Here is a 15,807-nt window from a genome sequence, read left to right as displayed (position 1 = left end):
CCCTATAAACGTACATATGTAATTCTTGTACCTTATAGGCACTTCCTATGAAAGTCCACGGTGTGTATACAATTAAAAGACTAATCCAAAAAACAAAAGCCCGCTTTTTGGTTTATTTCCAAACCCATAAGAAAAGTAGTTCCAAACATTTCTCAATTCGTAGGCCACGCGCCGGACCATTGAATCGTGACCCTCTGACCTTTTCGGCACTGAAAGTTATGACCTTGACATACTGATCATGGGAGGCACACCAAACTCACACTTGTATATTCTTATTAAAACCATCAACTGCAGATGCGACTATTTTTTCAGGTTTAGTTACTATGGGTAGTTCTGCGGGTGGATATCCGATTGGTTCTCAAGAATGTTTACTGGATATCATTAAACTTCTAGCTTCCACTTGGATAGGTTTTCGGAATTTACAAGGGTATTCCTCTCCTGAGGGACGCAACCCCCAGGCATTAACCGGCATAGTTACCTAACAAGTTTCGAAACACAAAATAAAATAACTGAAAGCTAAAACGCAAGCTACTAATTTGCTAAAAATGCAGCTTATTTGAAAAATACAATACCTTTCTTACCTTTTTGATATGTATGATTGACTTAATCACTTTCAAAACTGATTTTTGTACCATTAGTTAAATTAGCCGCAACTTTTCATTGGCACGCGGCAAAGGTTATTTTCCATTGCGTCTCTGATCTTGAACACTGAATACATATGTATGAAGCATTTATAATAATCGAAGTTCTTCTGACCTCAGAAATATGGTTCCATTACGCGCGGCCGCCTTGTCTGCGGCGGAAATTTGAAACTCGTTTTACGTCCTATAAACAAAAACAAGAAGTTTATGCTTCTAAGGCGTAGGCCTCCCTTGGCAACAGTCCAAAAATAATAGACAAGCAATAATTATACGCCATACGATCTTGTGTTTATGCTGGGTATACTTCGAAAAGGGTATGCGAACTGTTAGATTCGCCATAAATATATTGATATACCAACTTTTAACCAATACTGAAGAATCTTACTTTAAACAATTGACAGCTGATAGACTCTGATAAGGTAGATTACATTGTGAGCAACTTTTTCTTCCATATTTTTAATACCTAAAATGTAAACCATTTAAAAACGTTGTCAACAACTTATAGGGTATATTTCATGACTGGAAATCAGTTAAGTCGACATTCTCTTTTACTGCCGAAATTCACGTTTCGCACAGCACAAATGGCGATCGAGTAAAAAAAAAACGTGTCAGCAAAAGCGTGTGGGGAAGTTGAGAACCAACACAACAACAGTTTTCGGATAAGAAGTATACCCAACAGACAATCTGAGACTAAGTAAAACGTTAGAGCTTTAAAATTCTCTAACTACTTGACTCTTACTTCTTGGACACACGTGTTTGTGCTCCCCTTTTGTGCCGCTCTTTCGCCCCAAAACAAAACGAGTGACCGATACAAACAAACATGCCGGCTCTCTTTTTTTCTCCTTGATATACCCTTACAAAGCATATGATAAGTGGGAGAATAGGGATGATGTCTCCTACCACGGAAAATATACATTTAATTAAACATATGTTTGAGCCTAAAACTATTCGAGCTTGGAAAGATGTATATACATTGATAATGGAAAATATTGGATGATTAAGGATGATTAATATTCCATCGGTCTATCGCTTGAAATCAGTAAAAACTACCTTAGTTTTTTCTGGGTCAGTTAATAGTTTTTATAAGGAAGCTAAGCAAAACTGTAAGCCAGGGGTCCAAGTTTCTATAATTTTTAACATTTTCAAAACCATTTATTATGACCACTTATTTATTTCGTAAGGTAAGGGTATCTAGGCTTCAGCTTGATGAAGTCAACTCTTCTTTGCGTTATCTCTTGTTCTCTCGCACCAAACAACTCCAGAAGTTCAACTTCCCTCGCTCAAATTCAAATCGAAAGCGTTCTGATTCATTCAGCTTTTGCATTTTCTGAGTAGCGGCTGCATCCAAGCGGAATCACAAACTAAAATCCTCACTACAAGTTTTTGTTCGACCAACTTGTCCCAATCGCATCGTTCAGTGATTAATAGTTTGTAGTGTGAAAGTAATTGCGACACTTTACTACCTCACATGTTTCAAGTAAGTCCAGAATGTTGTACTATTCGATGTGTGCGTGCCTTTGCATTCCTCACGACACAAAACGTGCGTCGCATTCGGCACGTGGTTTTTGCCTCACCGCCCCATTATTCCTGTACGTTCGGCACAATTGCAACGCCATTTGCGTCAGTTTTTAGGGATAAAACACGGAGAAGAGTACGTCAGCATTTGGCATTAGTTCATTTATATTTAGCCATGGGCACAAAAAAGACAATTTAACAAATCGCAGTGTTTTTCAGCCGCGTTCGTTTGTTCAGCATCTAAGGTACAGTTGCACAAACAACAAGAAAACATCTCGGGGCAACAAAAGCAAAGACGAGCCCCCGTGAAATGAAAAAGTAGGAACTGTACCCTGGATTTTAGATCTAGAAAACAAAACATTCCTGCTCGTATGTACATACAATGTACATAGAGATGTATAGAGATATTTGCAGAGCAACAATTAGCCAGAACGGAATAATTATCCAAGAATGGAAAACGGCACACAGCACAGATACACAGACAAAAACAAAAAAATTCTTGAATATGTACACAAAAAGAGTCCCGTATAAGTATTCAAGAGGGTGCGAGACAGCATTAATGTTTATTATTGTCTCAAATATTTAAGGTTTTTTTTTATTATTTTGTATAGGAAAATATATTGACATTTTTATGGGGAGTTGGAAATTTATTTGCCCGTTTTGAGGTGTCATTAAAACAGCTTAATTTTTTGTATATCATATATGTATAACAATACAGGCCTTTAAAATATATTTGCAACAATTTATTTTCTATCTGTGTGGGTAGTAAGTAAGAAATAGAAAATATGCTGAAAATGTGTGTATATAGACGAATACTTATTATTCAAATTTTCGCTCTGTGTGACATCTTACATATCTAAAATTGCAATATGACGTATTTAAAAACGCTATGGAAATTACCTATCGAAAACAGCTGATTCCGAAAAGAGAGGAAAGCGCATCCCGAAAAGCTTTTCCTTGTGGCATCAACTTAACTGCGCATCATTTCCATCCTTGGCTCTCTCTTGCGCTCTCTCGAAAAAGATGGGTGTATGTGTGTGGGCACGCACCGGTTGTAATAGACGCATACGCCATGTTGTACGGCGCTCAGTTCCATTCGCTCGCTCAATTTCGCCAGATGCGGCGCTCTGCGGCTGCTAATCCCAATCTCCCATTGTCGCTGAAACAGTGCATTTTTCGCTTAACCTGGCGCAAAACAGCTGAGTGCGACTTGTTATTAAACGGCAATCTCTTCAGTCGCCGCTTACCTGTCGCAGAACCTTCATCGCTTTGTGAATAATGCCCGATAAGAAATGCATCGAGAACGAGCAGAATGGTGCGTAGAATATATCCTAGAACTCACATTCCTTTCATTTCTATCCGCGCGTGTATGTGTGTGTGCTGGGTTTTCATGGCCAACTGGGGACATCCGTGAAACAGCTGATTGCCACGGTCTCAAAAGCTTTTCATTTGACGCGCGCCTGTTGGCATGCCAGCATATTTTTTATGTTAAAAGAAAATTCATAGATTGTAATTGGTTGATAATAAGCTGTTTATTAATCGAATGGAATCTGTGAAATATTTATATATTTCTGTTCATATCTAAAATTCATAGCAAACGGAGCAAAATCATTAAGAACGTTATTTCCGGCCTGAAATGCTCATATCAAATACCAAATAGCTAATAATCAAATTTACAAAACTATTTTTTCCCCCATAGACCAGAACCTTTTTTTCTAACAGCTTTTTCTACTGAATAACACAACAGGAAATTAAATTTTTTTTTTAATATATTAATAGATGAATGCCTATCGAACCGCTTTAGTAGCCCCGAATCGAAATCGATAGGTTTCCAGTTCCCTGGAGAACGCGCAGAAAAATCACATGGTTTGGATGGGGGATAATTGGGGTGGCTTAACAGAAAGAGCGAGCGGAAGAGAGCGGTGCGCAGCAAAAGCTCCGTTGCTCTCTTTTGCGCTCTTGCGGGCACACCGATAAGGCGGCGACGTCGACGTCGCTGCCCGCGTTTTGGCGAAAAAAATTTATAATAAAAACTTCTACTCATAGATTGTGTGATGCCAGTTCGCTCTGCTAATCCGATACGCGCTAGAAGTTTGATCCGAGACAATTTGGAGAAACAGGCTGGTTGTCTAAATTTAATCCACTCCAGAATGCCGAACATCAAAGTGTTTTCGGGCACCTCGCATCCGGATTTGGCCCAACGGATTGTCGATCGCCTGGGAATCGATCTCGGCAAGGTGGTTACGAAGAAATTCAGCAATTTGGAGACCTGGTGAGTAGTCCTGCAAGGGAATTTCCTTCGCAAATTGTGTGTGTGTGACCACCAACAAGTGTTTAACGGCCGAACGAACAAATGTGTTTTAAAGTGTGCTAATTGAGTTTGACGAAAAAGTGTTTGGTCTGCAAACACATGTGCTCAAAAGGTCCTTGACATTCGCTGAAGGTTGCTGGCGTTTCGTTGCCACAATCAACAATGCGAGTCAATGAGAATTTGTGATTACCTAAAAGTGAATGATTTTTCCCGAATTTTGTGGCATGCCTTTGGCTTGATTTCTTTTTATTTTTATTGATTTAACAAGTGGACTGTACACCGTCTTTGTCGCTATAGCCGTGCGTCTGTGTGTGTGTGAGTGTGTGTTTAGTGGCGTTGTGCTGGTATGAGTGAGAGTAACACACACACACACACGCAGCCACGTAAAGCTTGGCCAATGCCGCGTGCAATTTTCACAAAATTTAAATTAAATTTAAAAAAATATTCTTAGGCAAAAAATTCGCAATGAGACAGAAAATGATTTTCATTTCATATTTTTAATTAAATTAGCGGCTATGTGTGCGTGTGTGTGTATGTCTAGACTTGCGGCTTGCACGCTTTTCGCTTCCCTCTCTTGCTCCCGCACGCACTTACACAGGCGCAAGCCCAGCCAGTCAGCTGCTGTAACAACAACAACAAATAATAAATAAAGGCGCCCATGGTTTTAATCCCACCCACCAGCAACCTTTTCCGTTTATTCGGTGTCAACTTTCCTTCGGTCTTTTCCAATTTTAATAAAATTAAACAAAAGCCACATAAGCAAACAATTAGAGGAGGTGAAAAGGTGAAAGAAACAAACGAGGCAAACGGAAGAAAACCAAACCGAAAATAGAGGTTATAATACGCGCTAAGCTTTCTGACATGATACGCGCTCCGTTGGTGTGCGTGTGTTTTTGTTATGCTCGCACTCACTCGCACGCACACCAAGGTACGCGGCAGCGGAATGAACCAAAGGCGTGGCGAAGTCGAAGCTAGGTTGCCCTGCACCAGATGTTATGTTGAACAAGGAGTCGTGTCATCTGACGATTTGTTTGAGTATGGTTGAAAGATTACTGTAGTACGTAGTACGTACGTAGATTCATACGTGTGACATTTAAATGCGTAAAAAATTATATTTAGAGAAATAATTTTGGGAAAATTGTTAGTTGGGTAGAGCGTTGGAAATGGGCTTACACTTTTTAATTTTTTGTGCCAAAATAACAATTTTTAATTTATATGTAATATATGTATATATGTACCTGTATATATATAAACCTATTTGTTTTAGATTGTAAATAAATTTTATTTTATTGTTTTTCAAGGTATAAGTCCGCTCGTGATTCTAGCGTTCTAATGATTCCTTACCATCGCCGAAAAACGAACTCGCTTGTAAAGCCGACACACTCGACTAAAGGGTATAAATGCCTGCAAGTAGAGAACCACAACACGACTCTGTCACGTTTTTCATTTGCTGACTGAACGGAGAGTGGGAGAACGCTCTCTTAAGGTGAGAACGAAAGGGGAGCTTGAGCGCCACATCAAGAGTCGGCAGACGTTGCGACGTCGACTGCGGCAGCGACGCCCCCGCATAGTGTACATTGAGGCTCTCTTTGGAGCCCATTCTCTATCTCTCGCTCTCTTGCTCTCACACTAAGTGTCAGACCCCCACGTGTGCATAGTGGTTGTTGCTCCACTGTTGTTGTAGCTGCAATATTTCTGTTTGCACTTGTCGGCTTTGTTTTTGTTGTCCATCTCTCTCTCTCTCTCTTTCACTCTCTAGTATTCTCTAGAAACAGCAGCCAGAAAAACATGTTGACCGTTAAATGCGCTCTTTTTGCTCCAATTTACACTAGGTGTTGTTGTTATTGTTGCGGCTGCTATAACGGTTGAACTTTTGCTTTTATTTTTTTCATACTTTGTCTTGATTGCTTTTGTTGATAATAGCAAACGCAGGTTGATGATGATAATGATGCTGTTGTTGTAGCTCTAATTGTTATTGTCGCTGTTGCGTTTGGTGGGGCGACTGGGCTAGAGATCAAGTTTTTAGTCAAGATTATGCTCAATTGAAGGGCGCCAAGATGACATCACGAAAGTTTAAACGACTGAATGCTGATATTAAGACTGGCACAAATTTCTTTAAGCATATTCGCTGATAATGGACGATAAGAGCATAACAAGAGAAGAGAGAAATACAATTTTAAAACCATGTATAAAAACTCGCGATACCAGTTTATTTGGGTCGCACGTGATTTTTTTGAATTGTTCTCCATATTATTAATAATCACATATATTTTTTGCCAGCACATCGTACATAACCATCTTACATAATATGGATTTCAATATAAATAATATTAATATGTATTGGTGTATAATATTTTTATTGCAACCCTAAAAAAACACATAATTAGTCAATACGAAGGTCATAAAATGTACAAAGTATGTAATGTTTTTTACGACTGCCTCCTAAGAAAACCCCAAAACGACCTTCGCCACAGGCCAAGTCCAATTTCAGTGGCAATTCATAATCATTTTTCAATAACCCCAAATTGGGGCTCCAATTTCCAATTTCGAAGGTCTTGCCACACGCAATTCTAAACTGTTTTATACACAAACCTCGCTATCGAAACCACCCAACCACCCACTGAAAATGTCAATTACTAAGTGCTCTTTCCCCCCCATTTTCGACTCTAAAGTTTGATCGATAAGGAATTTGCGTGTTTGTCCTGTGAGGTCGTTGGGTTTCCACGAGCTTTTGAAAGGGGCCCGAGTTAGTAGTGATAAGGCGCTTATAAATCAACTGGAACCAACAGAAACTAAGCGATTTAGATTTCCTCCAGACTGAGATAAGCTAAGTGGGAGACAATTGGCAACAGTTTTTTATACTACAGTAAGACTTCTATATATAGCACAGTCATAGATAAACAATATTTCAGCTTAGTAGCAAACTCTAGGACATTTTCGAACTCGAACATCCATATCCTTGAAACATAGTAATCAATCAAAGTCTGCTTTTTTAATTTTATAACGCGGTCTTAAATTTGATTATGTGTAATCTATGAAATCCGTACGATAAGAGAAGAATAAAAGCGAATAAGAATGTTCTAATCAAACAACTAAGAAAATAAACAAAGTGCGAAAAAGTGTGAAACTGGTGATTTCAATTAGAGAAGTACGACTGTTTTTCGTTTTCATGTTTTATTTAGTTTTATTTGTTGTATTTTTCGGTTTACATTATCACATGAGCAGACAGACTAGCGAGCAAGGAAAGAGATAAAAATACGTAAAAAACAATGGAAAATGAAATGAATTCTGGCTGAAATTCTATTTGACGGTCGGCCAAAGAAACAGCTGCTGGCTGAACTGTTGCTAGTTGTTGGCAATGCGGCGGTCTTTCTGGCCAATTGCCAACTGTCTTGCCCAGCACACCTTCTTTCCACCACACCACACCACGCCACACCCTCTCCCTGCCCACGGATTTGCCTTCGATTTTTCTCAACATTTTCCCGGCATGCTAACAATGTCACGGTGGCTAGCGGTGAAAGTGTTTTCCTACAGCCCCGGCAATCTATTCAAAAATGCATGATTTAATGCCAAATTGCATCCGGCCAAGGCTGATGAAATCTCTGCTTTTAGCCGGTCCACATTGATCTCCTTGACCACGGTAGAGATAAGGAATACATACATATGTATACAAATACACCCCTCAAATCAATATACCCCCCAAAAAAAACCGGTCAATGGTATGTTTATTGATAAGCGAGTGCAGAACTAGGTTATACTATACTACAAAAACGTGTCACGCGATTGACGACAGTCTCCAGCAATGGGTTTATGACAAAAGATAAACCCGAAATATTGGACAAATTAATTACTCGGCCACATTGGCACAGGTCGTTCAATCGATAGTCGGTTGAGGGCTGATGCTCCGAACGGCATGTAATTGAATTAACCTTCGATGGTAAAGCAAACGCCAAAATAACCATGAGAATGCGAAAAAAGAGCAAACTAACCGAGAGTCAGCTGAAAGCGTGTTTTATTGACTGAAATTGACTGATTGTTTATTTCATTTAATTTTTTTACTGGGAGTAGTTATACCCGTTACTCGGTATCACGCCCACACTTTTTAAAAACTTAAAATTTTGTTTAATTTTATTATTTTTTCCCCAACTTCTAGCGATATTCCAGAAAATGTTGAAGTTTGTCGTTAGCACTTCCACTAGCTAAGTAAAAGGTATCTGATAGTTGGGGAACTCGACCCTAGCATTCTATCTTCTTTCTATCTAGTAGAAATTCAAAAAAAGTCCCTATGCTGATGTTCTTAACTCCATAACTCAAGTTATCTAAATCAGATTTTGAAGTGGCATACCTCTAAAAGTTTCTGGCGCAATTCTCTAAAACACTGCATTCAAATTTAGAAATTTATTTTTTTTTAAATTTTTTTTGTATATTTTTTGATGTTTGATGTTGTAGAAATTCAAAAAAATTAAAAAAGGTCAATATGCTGAAGTTCTAAAGTCCATAACTAAACTTATCCTAATCAGATTTCGAAGTGGCATACCTCTAAATGTTTCTGGCACAATTCTCTAAAAATCTGTATTCAAATTAAGAATTTTATTTAAAAAATTTTTTTTTTTATGTTATGTTGTGGAAATTCAAAAAAATTAAAAAATGTCCATATGCTGAAGTTTTAAAGTCCATAACTCAACTTATCTTAATCGGATTTTGAAGTGGCATACATCTAAATGTTTCTGCCGCAATTCCCTAAAAATCTGAATTTAAATCTATAATCTATAAATCTATATGAAGTATGAAGCTAGCAAAGTTCTCTGCAGCCGTTGTTATTTTAATTTAATACTTTTGTTACTTCGGTTGCTCGGACATCTAATATACATTATTGACGTATGTATGTTCTGGGTATATTTTCTGTATAATATTTCCGCCTTTGAAGCGCTGATTGAACCACCCATTCTCCATCGAGGGTATCGAGAACTTATAGTCTAACTGAGTTGCTAACAAAACTTCGTAAAGGCAAAGGCAAATGCAAACCGAAACCAAAACAAAACAGAACAACAAAGTGTAAACAAAGCAATAAACGAGGCGGCTTCAGAGGCAATTGCAAGTATTGCGCATACGCCATGTGGTTTGTGTGCGAGAGAATTAGAAAAGTTTTCGATTAGATTGGCTTGGCTTGCAGTTTTATTTGGGCTTCGCTAACGTCAAGAATTGGGGGCGTGTCTTGCTTGGACTATCAATAACTTAGGGGAGGGTGTGCATGGGAAAAAGGATACTTTTAAAACTTGTGAATTTGAAAGGTTATGCGAGCTTGAGGCAAATAATGGAAATTTCCGCACACTGAAGGACCAACGTCTATTTTATACATACTATGTATGCCATGAAGAAGGTTCTTTGCAATGGAATAATATTACATAACGATTTTAGATTGAAACCCTTTTTTCCCAATAATCTCCGTACTTTAATGAATCACACACATCTATTTCTAATCGATTGCAGTGATACTTTGATCTCATTTTTTGATTTCAACAATGCTAGCCATGTTTTTTGCAATCAATCTATCAATTTCTTGCTGATATTTTCCCACAGTGCACCCCACATCCAGCCTACCAACTGACCCCCGCTCTCTGTTTTCTTGCAGTGTGGAAATTGGGGAATCGGTGCGCGGCGAGGATGTGTACATCGTGCAGTCGGGATCCGGCGAGATCAACGATAACTTGATGGAGCTGCTGATCATGATCAATGCGTGCAAAATCGCCTCAGCCTCTCGTGTTACAGCTGTGATTCCTTGCTTTCCATATGCCCGCCAAGACAAAAAAGACAAGGTAGGTTTGCCTCAACACGATCCGGCCGCCGAAAAAATGACACGGTATTATTTCGAGGATCCCCCCATTTCGGATCCTACGTGCAAAGAAAAGCATTGTAAACAATTAATTCTTTTTAATCTGACTATAAGTTCAATGCAAAGTCCACACACTGTTTCTATTGGGGAAAAGTGGAGACGAAAAAGTGTTTACTTTTCCCCCAAATGTTTTCCCAAAACTTTAGCTCGATTGTTAAGTGCTATATATAACCGATTTATTTATCCTATATATACATACTTCTGTTTTTCTGTGTGTGACTGTGTGTTTCTAATGCATTTTGTTAAGCGATTTCCATTTCTTTTTCAAAAAACTGTTTGCAACGGAGCTAAGCTGGAAAAAAACTTATGTAAAAATACATGCACGCAATTGGAAAATGTGGAAAATTTCAAAGAACAATCCCTTAGTTATAATCGCATTATTTTGCATTATTTTCTTGCCGTTTGTAATTAAATACTTTATTTATTTTTTATTACCACGCAATACTCGCTCTGTCTTTCTCGCCCACCTGCAACTATCTCCCTCTACCGCGCGTGTGTGTGTGCCTTGGTGTATTTCTCTCTCTTTCTCCGTTTCTCTATCGATCTCTGTCTCTCTTTCACCGTGAAGTTGGCAGGCAGTGAGGATAATGCGGAAAGCAAGAAACTAGCCAAGAAAAACTACGATTGGAAATTTAGGGTATTTACCTTGTAACTTTTCAATAACTAAACGCTCACCTGATTCACACTTTATGTTCTTCTATAATATGTAAATGTAATGGGAAATTTTTTATTAATTTTCTTTGGATACAAAAACAAGACACTAAAAACCTGCAAGGGAATTCTCAAAACGGGCAATCTCATCCTCAGAAACTCATAACTCACGAAGGAAATTTTTGGCGTCTGGCTTAACAAGTTTCTCGTTTTTCTCGGAAACAATACCTTTTTGTCTATTTTGCATGTCCTTCCCTAGAACCCTAAAACCCTATATCCCCAACTCCCCAAATACCCGCTAATAAACTAATAAAGAATTAATTCTTGGCTAACCCAGAAAAAAAATCGGTGAAAATGCAATGACTTTTATTGGAGATAATTAAAAAAAAAAACAAATGAAAATTTTCCACATATTTACGTTGCCTCTGTTTGTTTTGTTTCGGCGGCTCTTCATTGCAGCAAAAATAATGAATATGAAATATAAAATTTACATTAATTAATCTATTTTTAATAATGAAACTCTAATAAATAATTTTGTTTGTGTTGTTTCGACTGCTGTTTGTTTGTCTTGATTGTTGTGGTCTTGCACTTTTGTTCTTGTCTTATCGGCCCTGACAACAACCTCCTTTTGGGGGCTTAGAAAATACTGTTTTCCATTCCACTTGATTAAGTTTTTCCGTTGCTAGATAATCTCCTGTGACGTCAGAATCGGCAATGGGGGGTATATACTCGTATACATACTATATATACGTATATAGACAATGAACCCCGCGGGTCAAATGCGCGAAATGCACAAATATTTTTCAATTCTGTAATCTGTAAATGAGTTCCTTGACGTTAAAGATAATCAGTTGAAATGGAAGGAAAATTTGTATACATCGTATTATTTGAAAATGTGTACTTGAATTGGCATTGCAACCTGATTTGAATTGAGTCCCCCCCACCAAAACAGAAACCCACTTGACTAACTACTCACACACTTTTGAAAAACACGGATTACGTCTTTGTTAACTTTAATATACACACAGGATGTACACAACCCGATTCCACCTTAATTTTAATTTTAAACTCTGAATTATTCTGAACTTTTTGTGTTTTCTTCTTTTTCTTTTTATACTCTTTGTCTCTCTCTCTTGCATCAAATTACCCAAAATGTATAAAATAAACAAAATTCCAATTCTGTTGAACTTAGGAGTTTTCAGCCAAACAATATACTGTGAGTAGTTCGGTTAGTTCCTGTATCCCAGGCATTATTATTTTTAATGTTGCTGCGGAACTAAACTAAAATACCAATAAAGAACATTTTGCTTTAGAATATATTTGTCTTAAGCCTTTTGCTTTGTTGCGTTCTTTAATGTTTTCCTTTGAGTTGATGAAACCAGACGACGATCTTTCCCCTATTCAATCCAGAAACACTTTGCATGCCTTGTTCTCCAAATATTACACGAAAATCCAAACCAAAATCAAGTGAAAAAAGCGGAAAAGAAAAATTATTCCAAAATGGTTGAATTTTCTTTGCACTTGTTTGCGTATTAACCGATCTATCTGTACATGTTTATCTCTAACTGGCGTTGCACTCTATCACCTGGGTATATCTCATTCTCTATTGATCCGAACTCATTATTTTCGGGGTGCTGCACCGAATCACATTTGTGTCCTTTGTGTTGTCGCAACTGAATCTCTTTTCTGTCCATGAATTATGTATCTCCATATGCAATCTATTGGAACGTTAACCTCTTTGTTGATTTCTATCTATACATATATGTGTGTCCATGTTCGGTTTTGATTTCCATGATTTACTCCTCATAATGCCTAGCGATATAAGAATCGAACCCATGTACATATAACTTGACTACTAGTTGCGCTAATGGAAACCTTTCCTTGCATCTCTTTCTACGCTGGCCAATGCACAGAGTCGTGCGCCCATCTCGGCCAAATTGGTGGCCAACATGCTGTCCGTTGCTGGAGCGGATCACATCATAACCATGGATCTGCACGCCTCACAGATTCAGGTAAGTCATTCCCCGATATATACATAATATCATAACATATAAGCTTCCTGAGCACAATAATTTTATGTATAACTTTGATATTGGAGTGATAGCAAAATGTTGAATGCGTTTTCTTATCGCACCTCGATTTGTATATCAGTCAAGTAATTACGATAAAGAAAATCTGATTTTCCTTCCGAACGACGTAACAATTTATTGGAGTGAAGCCAAAGAAAATGTTTTAAGGGTTTAAAATAAAATACAAAATATATAGTACAGATTTATCCAATAACATGAGGTGAAAAGTTCTTGAATCAAAGCCCAGGGCCTGAGATTTGATATTACAAAATGAGCTAGGATCTTGGCGGATCCCCATCCATAGGCTACTAGGTGGTCGGTGGCCCTAATTCCCAATTTCGTCCTCGGTACCGTTGGGCGTAGTTCGTATGGAAAGAATGCTAGCCGACAGTTTGCCCATTTGGAGCATTAGTTCATCTATGCGTTCATTCTTGATGGCAATCATCCTCTCCAGGTAGCCGACCTTTTGGGCGATGGAGTTGATGTAGGATGACTTCTCGGCACTCTCCCTTACCGCTTTGGCGTAGTCTTCGTATTCCACTAGTTCTTTGGCAACCTTCTTGACCTGTCCATCGACCACGACCTTTACGTCCATGGTCAGCACCTTGGGTGGATTATCAGTGGAGGCAGAGCGCTCGAGCACTTGGGTGAGGGATCGGTCGAGGGTGCGTTTCACAGAATCCTTATTAGCCAACTTGTTGACCACCTCGCTCTTCTGGGAACGCGTTGGTGATACATTCAACATGGATCTTGGTCTGGGACTACCGCACTTGGTCGCCGCCATCAGTTCATGGAACAGCTTTTCTATACCTCCTGGTGCTGCTGTCGATAATTTCTGCAGCACCGAACGTGGCACATTGACGCCCAACTTCTTCAGAACCTTGTTGCTAAAGGTCTCCCAGTCTCCCAGTTTCAGCACCACGCTGCTCTTGGGCGTATAGTTGTGCAGATCCACCAGGCGAGGATAACTACGCTTGACAATCTTGGCCACGGGCAACACATCGGAGAATAAACGACGAGTTCTCATATCCAGGATTATGCGCTGCTCTGTTAGCCACTGGTCCAGGTCTTTCAGCTGCTCGTTCTCCATACTTAGCAACTTAGATTTGGGGATTTGGATTGTGAAGAATAACTTCTTGTTTGGGATTTTACCTGCGTTTTAACTTTTGTTGTAAATTTATTTTAGCAAGACTTTATGCCATATATGTTTGATATACTGCTAGTGCCTGGCAGTTGTGTTAGCTGGCAATGACTACTTGATGCTGAACTAATTCGAAAACTCCCCATTCGCAGGGCTTCTTTGATATACCAGTTGATAATCTCTACGCCGAGCCGGCGGTGCTCAAGTGGATCAAGGAGAACATTCCCGAGTGGAAGAACTCGATCATTGTGTCGCCCGATGCTGGCGGTGCCAAGCGGTTAGTTCCTAGTCCTTCAATATACTCGTATATGTATCACAGTACTGAAACTTGATTTAAATACTCCACTCCACTTTTAGTGTCACCTCGATTGCCGATCGCCTGAATGTGGAGTTCGCTCTGATACACAAGGAGCGCAAGAAGGCCAACGAAGTGGCCTCCATGGTGCTGGTGGGTGATGTCAAGGACAAGATTGCCATTCTGGTCGACGACATGGCCGACACATGCGGCACCATTGTGCATGCCGCCGATCGCCTGGTGGAGGCCGGAGCCACCAAGGTGGGTTCACTTGATTGCTAATTCAATTTCTTGGTTTTATTGATTTATTTTGGACCTTAATCAGGTGTATGCCATTCTGACGCATGGCATTTTCTCGGGTCCGGCGATCTCGCGGATCAACAATGCCTGTTTCGAGGCGGTGGTGGTGACCAATACCATACCGCAGGATGGACACATGCGGGACTGTCCCAAAATCCAGGTGGGTTTCTATCTTTTGTTCATGAAAGAGTTTATATGTGTAGTTTTATTAAGTAGGGGTACAATTTTGTTCAATATCTTTAAATGGCTCTATTGTTTTCTCAGTGCATTGATGTCTCGATGATGTTCGCCGAGGCCGTCAGACGGACACACAACGGCGAGAGTGTCTCGTATCTCTTCTCAAATGTTCCATACTAAACAACAACAATCAAACAAACAAACATCCGGCAGAAAAACCAGCAAACGTTTGATAAAACAGCAACCAGAACACCGTTAGCGAGCTCCGGCAAAAATAAAATAGTGAAACAACTTTAATAGCAATTTGTAATGCAACCAACAACCACAACAATTCGAAACAACACATTTTGCCATCATCATCGTTATATATTTTTTATGGATTAACTATTGTAATTAAAGTAAATGCAAACTCAGTAGATGGGAATCGTCATTATGTAATTATACTAAATAGGAGCATAAAGATAACACTTAACACCGCAACAACAAAACAAAACAAAAGTACACAAATGCAATGCCTTTCCTTTGTAAGTAAGTTCTTCGTTTAAACAAACTTTTGCCGTTTTCTGATTTTACAAGTTAACACGAACGATAATTCCCAGTTGATTGGTGTAAACATTGGCCTGCTCTTAGAGAGAAATTTAGATTTGTAGATTAACACCGTAGAAGATATACACCTAAAAACACACTCACACACACACATACACACCTAAAAAACACCCACATATACACCCACACACAACAAGAAATTGTAATTTTACACTGTGCAACAACTTTTTGATGATTCTTTATTGTAAGCTCATGAAGAAAAAAACGC

The 15,807-nt window shown here is 38.9% G+C and overlaps 2 protein-coding genes and 1 long non-coding RNA gene across 8 annotated transcripts; 1 reads left to right on the top strand and 2 right to left on the bottom strand.

The window, feature by feature from the left end:
• Positions 1 to 1,929: 1,929 nt before the first annotated feature.
• Positions 1,930 to 15,700, top strand: LOC6543976 (ribose-phosphate pyrophosphokinase 2). 6 transcript variants are annotated; one of them, XM_015157745.2, is made up of 9 exons: positions 1,930 to 2,118; positions 4,203 to 4,428; positions 10,100 to 10,283; positions 10,929 to 10,997; positions 12,925 to 13,023; positions 14,374 to 14,498; positions 14,579 to 14,777; positions 14,842 to 14,976; positions 15,081 to 15,700. In XM_015157745.2, exons 2-9 carry the CDS (start codon positions 4,211 to 4,213, stop codon positions 15,171 to 15,173), a joined length of 1,122 nt encoding a protein of 373 aa, XP_015013231.1. In that variant the 5' UTR covers positions 1,930 to 2,118; positions 4,203 to 4,210; the 3' UTR covers positions 15,174 to 15,700. The 6 variants fall into 6 exon arrangements, with proteins under 6 accessions (XP_015013231.1, XP_015013232.1, XP_001972210.1 ...); XM_001972174.3 differs by lacking the exon at positions 1,930 to 2,118 and adding an exon at positions 3,245 to 3,471; XM_015157746.2 differs by lacking the exon at positions 10,929 to 10,997.
• On the bottom strand, positions 2,940 to 3,624 carry LOC113563888. The gene is made up of 2 exons (XR_003407668.1): positions 3,404 to 3,624; positions 2,940 to 3,355 (listed from the first exon to the last, which is right to left on the bottom strand). It is a non-coding gene; the product is annotated as an uncharacterized LOC113563888 (long non-coding RNA).
• LOC6543977 (sperm flagellar protein 1) lies at positions 13,252 to 14,343 on the bottom strand. The gene has a single exon (XM_026976811.1). The coding sequence runs from the start codon at positions 14,168 to 14,170 to the stop codon at positions 13,406 to 13,408; it is 765 nt and encodes a 254-aa protein (XP_026832612.1). The 5' UTR covers positions 14,171 to 14,343; the 3' UTR covers positions 13,252 to 13,405.
• Positions 15,701 to 15,807: the final 107 nt, after the last annotated feature.

The sequence above is a fragment of the Drosophila erecta genome, unplaced genomic scaffold (genome assembly GCF_003286155.1).
Source record: "Drosophila erecta strain 14021-0224.00,06,07 unplaced genomic scaffold, DereRS2 tig00000021-arrow-pilon, whole genome shotgun sequence".
NCBI lineage: Eukaryota > Metazoa > Arthropoda > Insecta > Diptera > Drosophilidae > Drosophila > Drosophila erecta.
Note: the sequence above shows the minus strand (reverse complement) of the source record. Positions and strands in the feature narration are given on the sequence as shown.